The following is an 8437-nucleotide window of genomic DNA, read 5'->3' on the forward strand; positions in this document are numbered from 1 at the left end:
CCACTTTTGTTTATCAATAATTGACACAATGGGCCATCTGTAAGTCACATGAAAATAAAGCAAATGCCTGATGTATCTTACCCTAAGCTTTCTAAATATGAAAGACCTGCACATCTTCAACGTCTCCTTAGAGCACAGCCTAGCTTGAACAGCCTTTGCCGAAACTGCAGTGCTGAGCAAGCAAGACATTATTCGAAGGCTTCGTGATGGTGCCATGGGAGAAAACTCAGACAGCTCTCAGAACTAAGCAAATTCAGCCATATTTCAAAATAAAACTTATGCAGTCAAAAATATTACAAGGCACAAATCCAGTTTTGTTTTAAACAAAACCTGAATTTTAAATAAAAGTAACTTATAGTTTCACTTACCAAACTATACTTTAAATTTACTTTTCTCATAAAAGTGAAAAGTAATTGTCAAAAAAGATGTGATGAAAGAATATATATATTTAGATACGGCATTTTCTCAATCTAAAATGTTGGTGACTCCTGGTCAAAAGTAATAACCAAAGCTGATAGGACAAACTGACAACTCCAGAAAACTCCAGAATGTTTTTATTTAATAGCAGCCACTCAATTTGCAATACCTGAGTGTTAGGGAGTAAAAAAAAATTAATCAACATGTAATTATATCTTGCAAAAAATTAAAAAGTACAAACCTCATAGTGTTCATATTCATCCACATCAAATGTCTCAAAGTCAAAAAATCCATGTTGTAATCCCTAAAAGCAGAATTTGAATTAGTTTTTCCACACTGAATTGATAAATGCTTCTAGCCATTCCTGGAATTCCTGCTCACAAATGATCCTCACTAATCAGAAGGAGAAAACCTGAAAACTTTGATGTGTAATGCATATCCAGAAATCATTTTCCAATATTAGTCATTTTGCTTTGAGACTGTCTTACAGGTAGGCTTTAACGTTAGAAAAACATGAAACTGTGTCCCACGAAATATGCCTCGAGTTGTAATTTACGTTACTTTTGTATGGAAAATTATGTATATGAAATAAAACATAAAAGCAGATTTACAGTTAAAAACTATTGGAAACTATTGTAATTAATTCATACCTGTGATTAACTTTTCAGAGAGGAGAAGGAAAACCAATTATTCTTAGGTTTTATCTTCCTTTTATCATTGATGAGATATTTAGCAAAAAGGGCATTTTTACTTAACCAGCCTTTATTTATTCCTAAAACTCTACTTGGAGAGAATTTGTTTTATGGTGACAGTTTCTTACAGAATAAAAGTGTGCCTGACTGCTCTTAAAATTTAAAAGGAAGAACTGATATGCTTAACACAAAGAAAAATTTCATTCTCCTTTTTGTAACTAATGATTTAGAACTTTTAAAAACTACCTGACCTGCTCAAATATAATATTTTGAAGAGCACAGAGTTTTTTTATTTTGTAAATCCTGAAGCTATACAGGTTATGATAGAATATAAAATCAGTTACTTATAAAAGTTACATGGTCAAGTCATTAAAAATAGAAGAATCTATTAAACTGAGCTCTAGTATGTCTACCTCTGAAAATACTTTAGAGACCAATGTTTCTAAAATGGACTAGCTGCAACAGAAACACTTAAGATAATTTATATTTAAAATACGGATTCCTAGGCCCCATCCCAGAACCATTAAATCAGATTCTTTAGAGTGGCAAGGAGGGGGGGGGTTAGATTAGCATTTTTAACATGCCTTCCAGGTGATTCTTAAAAACCCCAAATTCTGACACCACCGGTCTAGACAACCCCTACAGAAGCAGGACAAGTTATTTAAATGATTTCACTTTTAAACAAAGTAAGTTGGTTCATCCATATGCACCATGCCAGACAAAACAGTGAGAAAAAGATACCCTGAACTACCACTTACTTTCCTTCTCTTCTCTTTATTCAAAGTGTGAGTCTGTGCATGCCTCTGTGTGTAGTTCACACACACACATGAACTATGCTTATGACAATGCCGATATATCAAAATAAGAAAGACATGTTTCTAAAAGGGCAAAAATGTGGCCATACTCTGTCTCTGTTCTGAGGAGGTAGGGTACTCGCTGCCACAAAAATAGCCCAGAGCTCGGTGCCGTATTAAGGGGATGTAAGGAGGTGAAATATGTCTCAGTTGCTTACAGACCTGTTGAACAATCTACCAGATCTTCTAAAACCTCATCTACATGTGGGTAAAATAAACTCCAACGTTTGATGAAACAAGGAATTTACATAAGACCTTATTCATGAACGAAGTCTCTCCTTTCCTCTACTACAAGAAAGATGTCATAAATTTCTATACCAAGTCGTCAGTTACCATAAGATTGGGCAGGAATATTCCAGTGTGAACTGAATTTCATAAGTGTTTTACAAAAAACAGGCTATAGCAGATGGCAGGATAGGCAAAATGATAACAACAATAAATAAATTACTTTTTGCTCTCAGGCATATTTTTTAAATGTTATAATTGTGAATTATCTGGCAGGTAACATCCCAGTAAGAGTTCTTAACTGGTGTCACCAGAAGTGTGTGTTGGTGATATAATTTGCAGGGATGGGCTAGAGTATCTTGATAGTTTTTAAATGAAGAGAAAAATATTTGAAAACTATGTTAGAGGTTTACAGAGTTTAAACTCATTTTTTTAAAGCTAAAACAGTAGTTTTTAAGTACCACTTAAGCCGAGTCTTTGTATTTTTTCCTCTGGCTCCGTCAGGGAAGGAACACTGAGAAAAGGGTCTTAAGGGTTCTTACCATAATAAAATATAAGAAAATAATAATTAAATTCATTTTTAAATGAAATATCAAAGTCAAAAATATACATAAAACAAGTAGCATATTTGTACCAATTTTCTCAACTCAAAATATAGCAAAATCAGTTTTATCTTATATCCAAAAAAGAAACTATAAGAAAAATCACTATATTTACAGTCCACAATGATCCTTGCCAATGGGTTATATAATACGTACATTCCTGACTAATAAATCATGGCTGTATGTTCAAGATGGAATTAGGTACTTTGAACCTTCATCAGAGTTCATAGTATAGAGTACATGACTACCTAGATTATAAATCAATCTTTCTAAAATATGTTCCAAAAGTCCTTACAAATCTAGATTTTCTCCATTATATTTATAAATAACTAAATAATTATGACTCTAAATTTTTGAGTTTGTTAGATCACCCAAAGGAACTGTTGAAACTAGAGTTTGTGATTCAGTCCATCTCTGATGAGGACTGAGAATCTGCATTTCTAACAAGTCCCCACACTTTGACAATCATTGGTTATGACATACCCTAATAAGATATTAGAAAGAACTCCAGATTGATATGGAAATTTGAGTTAGAATTAGGCCTCCTACTAACTACCTGTGTCCTTGAGAGAGACGTAAACTCTGGGTTTGTTTTCTCATCTATAAAAATTAGGTAATAATATCCGGCCAACTTCCGACTTCAAGGGCGAGTAACAATATCCAATTAGAAAACCAATGTGGAAATGTCCTCCACACCAGCAGAGGAGAGCAGCAGCCGGGATGACTTCCTGTCTCTCTCACACCAAGATCTAGCTTGATAATGAAACTGAACGGTGACAAAGCAATGTCACAGACACAGCAGCAGAAAGAGGTGATAAATCTGCCCCAGAACACAAATAGTTTAAATGAGAGAGACCCCTTCCAATTCTGTAAGAACTAACAGAGTGACCCCTAGACCCCTCCCCTAATTTGCCCTATAGTCTGTATTTTACAGATCAAGCATTGTTGAGAAGTGGAAAGCCTTCTGTTTACTGCCTCCCCGCTCTTCTCACCAACAACAAGAAGACTGACATTACTCCTTTTTCATATTTTCAAACTACTGTGTCAACCATAGCAAGGAGAATTGTTATTACCTTCCTGATTCCTTGCAAACAGTCGAGGATGGTGAGATTGTAAGTGCAATTTCCAAAGGAAGCATCCCTATAAACACACAAAAAAATGCAACATCAAAAACATTTAAAATATTCAAATAGTAAAATGCCAAAGCCAATTGGACACGTTTGTTTGGCTTCACAGCTGTCAACGTGGCAAACTTACGTAACACATCAGCTCCTACTAGTTAACTAGTCCTACAGCTTAACTGTAGCACTTCTGAAATTGCTTTAATCTAAGAGGCAGAATTCATAAGAAAGCAGTTCTAAGAGCCCGAGCACTGGAGTCAGACTGGCTTCATTCAAATGCCACCTCTGCTCCACACCGGCTGGGACCTTGAGCAAGTCATGGGTCTTGGTTTCCTCACCTGTGAAATAAAGTTGAGAGTAACGACCATTCATTCATAGGACGGCTGTCAGATTATGTTAAGTACAAATGTAAAGTCCTTCATATAATGCCTAGCACAAGAAAGTACTTAATAAATATTATGACTATTCTTATTATTATTAACAGTGAACTGGACTGTTTCATTAAGTAAAATATTCGCCATCACTAGAGGAACAACCACCATGGATACGGCAAATACAAGTGTAAGGGGGTCAATGTATGCAGGTCTACAGAACCTAGCAGTTATTCTCATTGATTAAATGCCACCCCTCCTATCCCACCCGCTCCTCTGGGGATCCATGCAAGCTTCTAATGCATCATGAAGTGTTCTATCAAAAGGAATGGAGACCTACTGCACCGAAAATTGAGTACTTCATACTTTATTTAAGTTTTTAGAGCAACTTAGCAGACCTGCTTTAGGCAACATAAAACTGAAGTATCAAGTTCAGGTCAGTTAAACAAGAACTGGCACTGGAGCTTTAACACTAGCAATGTTCCAAGGTGTCCAAGGCAAGAAACTTGACCTCATGGCTCTCAGTCTCTCTGCCCAGCCCCCGCTGCTGACCTAAAGGAATAGAGCTCTCAGGCACCTGCCAAAAACAAGGTCGAATGCGCCACACCAAGTCGGTCAAAGGTAGCAGGGGGAAGGGTGCCAGAAGGTGTTCCATGGAGAGAAAATTACCTTTAAGGGCTTTAATATAAAACTAGCATAAAACCAAGTTTTATACCACAATCATTCAGGGTAACATGAACCGATGGCCACTAAGCCATGAATTAAAATGCGACCTCAACATCACTGAGTTTCAGCATTCTGATAACCTGGTATAAAAACAGTAAGTCAGCAAAGCAGCTTAACAGAAATGTCCTGAAATTTCAAAGTTAACCTATGTAAATTGGAAGGGTTACTCTAGATATTTAGGTCTGATTTCAAGAGTTTTTGGTTTTTTTTAATGCCATCTAAATACATGGGTCAGTGAAAAACCAAATAGCCTCTTTTCAAAATATCTTGTAAAGCTATAAACCATATAGCAGGAAGTAAATGTTAAGGGACTCAACCAGAAAGGAGTAGCTGGGGATATAAGATAAAATGCTGTTTATATAAATAAGCGCATATTCCCTTGTAGGCACCTGTCTCATTGGGACAAGGTTTCAGCATCTTTTGTGTGTCATGGACCCCTTCAGCAATCTGATGAAGCCTGTAAACAGCTTTTCTCAGAGCAATGTTTTTAAATGCACAAAATAAAATATATAGGAATAACAGAAGACTAATTCAATTTAAAGTTGTCAATATATAAAAGAACAAGTTTATAATACTATAATATGTACTTTTATTACTATATTACATAACAAGGCTTAGTATTAGGTCTGATAAGGACTATCCTTTTGAAGAAAGAATGAACATACATATGTTAAAGTAACGTGACAACTGGAATGGGATATAAAAGTGTCGGTGACTTCTTTTGTCATTTATTTTGCTAATACGATTGTTTATTTCCAATATTTACAATTGAATGTAATCTTCTAAGTTACAAGGTTAGTGAAAATAAAGATATAATTGTTTTGTCATCAAAATTCAGTGACTCTCTGAATTATCTCCACAGACCCTAAATTAAAAACTACTGCTTCGGTAAAGAAAAAACAAAACTTCTGTATTTAAAAAAAGAGTTAAAAAAAAAATTAGAATTGGAGGTGCTCTTTATTCTCTCAAGTACATCTTCTTCACTCCTAGACTCAGCTAAACAAATTCACAAATGTAGCTGTCAGAAAAAACTCCAGACCCAGTCTTTCTGAAACCGTCTGCAAAGTATAGTGAGACTATCATGTCATTTCTTGTCCTATCACACAACCACAATTTTCACCAAGGACTGAAAAGAGCTCTGGTGACTTGGTGATCAAATCTGCAGATCTGAGAGTGAAGGGAGAGTTAAAATGCCATCCAACAGAATCAGGATACAAAGCAGTCACAACAGGCTAGAAAAACAGGCAGAAGTTTACAAACTGAAATATATAATAAAGGATGCAATAAAATTAAGTTACATCCTCAGGGCTGGGGAAAAGAGATGAAACACTGTTTTTGAACCCCCACTATGCTCGGTAATTTAGATGCATTAGCAAATTTAATCCTCATGACAGTTCCATGAAATCAGTAGGTCCCAAAACCTGCACCCATTACTGGGCAAGAGAGAAATGGCTTATTAGTGGCACCTGGATCATACATAGTCAAAAGTGAAGGGACACATAAACATGCTACATACTCTCAATGGCAGGGGTCAGGAGAGAAAGAAAAAGTAAAGGCAACAGATGAACCCAGGTATCTACTAAAACCCCGCTAAGAGAATTTTAAAAGGCTTTTTTAAAAAATGGAATTGACGAGGTCAGGGAAAATAAGAGAGCAGACAATAGCAATAATAATTCTGAAAGCTGGAAATCAGATGAGTAGTAATAAATTAAAAGACCAAGAAAACTGAATACTAAAGTTGACAGTGGACAAATCAGAGAATTAACCCAATTAATACAAGATAATTCTCAAAAGGCTCAGGAATTGTCAGCACTGGGTTCTTCTGGAAGTGAGAATGAAGGAAATGACTAAAATAAGACAAAGTCCATTAAAAGCTGAGAGATTTTACTCTATAAAAGCAACATATCTCCCCTTTTATAGATTACCTTCCATTTTATAAATCAATCTTCCCTGTGGATTTGTCCTTAACTACCCAATATAGTTAGGACCTTCTGAAAATAGAATGGTTGGCCCTGGAAGGCAGCGAGATACCTGCCCCACACACTGTTCAAGTTTGAATTGGAAGATGGCTAGTGAAGACTATTGTTCACCTACATAGTTCTATGAAACGGATGTCGCGTTGGGAAAACACCAGGCTCTATTAACCTCAGAAGACCCTTCCTACTCTGAAATTCTATCGTTATTTAACGTAATTGATGATCCTCTTTCCTCTCCATATCTCTCTCCTGGATCCTTCCCAACAGAATTTAAACACCTTAAAAGCTCTATCATCTTTAAAAGAAAAGACCATCCAAAACTTTTTGACTCTACATCTCCCTTCCACCACCGCCCTCTTTAAAACAAGACTTCTCTAAAGACTACTCCTGCCTCCGTTTTCTCTCTCATATCTTAACCTCCTCCACGCCAGACACATTTCTCACCAAGCTCACCAATGATCTCCAGATTGCTACACCCAGAGGACTTTTTTTTTTTAATTGAGATAAAACTCACTATTGTGGCCTTTTTTTAAAGTGTACAATTCAGTAATTTTTGATGTATTCACAGTTCACGTCACCACTAATTCCAAAACATTTTTATCACCCCATAAAGAAACTCTGTCACTAATTGCAATAGCTCTCCAATCCTCCTCCCCCTCTACTCTCCACTCCTGTCAATCACTAATCTACCTTCTGCCTTTTCAGATGTGGTTATTCTAAGCCCAGGGACCATTCTGCAAGCGTCATTTTAATTTAATATGCAACAAGTAGCTCTCTCCTTTGAATACTCTCTCGACTTGGTCCCTGGATTCTTCCTCACTTCTCTAAACGCTATTCCTTCCCAATCTCCTTTGCATAGTCATCCTTCACCCCTAGTCTGTAAAAGAGTTTCTCAAGGTTCAGTTTCAGACTCAAACAATTCTCACTCCATATTCTCCCTAAATGAGGGGCTCTCACTTTCTCCTGGGCGGTTCCTTAAAATTCAGAAGGCTGAGCCCTATCTGAGTTTCTGATTTAATAGGTTTGGGGCAGGGCCTGAGAATTTGCATTTCTAACAAGTTTCCAGGTAGTACTGATGCTGCTGGTAGGGGACCATATTTTGAGAACCACTGCCCTACACAATCTCATCTACATAAATTACCATCTATCTGCCAATAACCCTCAAATTTATCTCTCTAACACAAACTCCCTAAAACTCCAAAACAGTACAGCCAACCACATATTGTGACACTTTCATTTGGGTGTCTTAAGGCATCTCAAGCTCATTGTGTTAGAAGATTTTCTTGACTCTGCCCCCACTACAAAACAATAATGACAACAATAATAATCCAGTCCTCCAGCCCTCCCTAGCTCCTGCTAGAATCCAGAAGTGCCTCCATCTCATTCTCTCATCCTACCAGTCTTTATGCCCCATAGTTTTTCCCTCTAAAATGTCTCTTACGTGCAGTTCCGC

General features: G+C 36.7%; 1 protein-coding gene across 6 annotated transcripts in view; it reads right to left on the minus strand.

The window, feature by feature from the left end:
- The window catches only part of CDC14A (cell division cycle 14A), a 134161-nt gene that overhangs the window by 61051 nt on the left and 64673 nt on the right, over positions 1-8437 (minus strand). For all 6 annotated transcript variants that reach the window (XM_011368326.2, XM_011368317.2, XM_023536288.1 and 3 more), the window contains exons 6-7: positions 3864-3930; positions 659-721 (exon numbers count right to left, since the gene is read on the minus strand). In XM_011368326.2, coding sequence (XP_011366628.1) covers positions 659-721; positions 3864-3930 — 130 coding nt within the window. The remainder of the gene's footprint in view (positions 1-658; positions 722-3863; positions 3931-8437) is intronic.

The sequence above is a fragment of the Pteropus vampyrus genome, unplaced genomic scaffold, assembly GCF_000151845.1.
Source record: "Pteropus vampyrus isolate Shadow unplaced genomic scaffold, Pvam_2.0 Scaffold6, whole genome shotgun sequence".
NCBI lineage: Eukaryota > Metazoa > Chordata > Mammalia > Chiroptera > Pteropodidae > Pteropus > Pteropus vampyrus.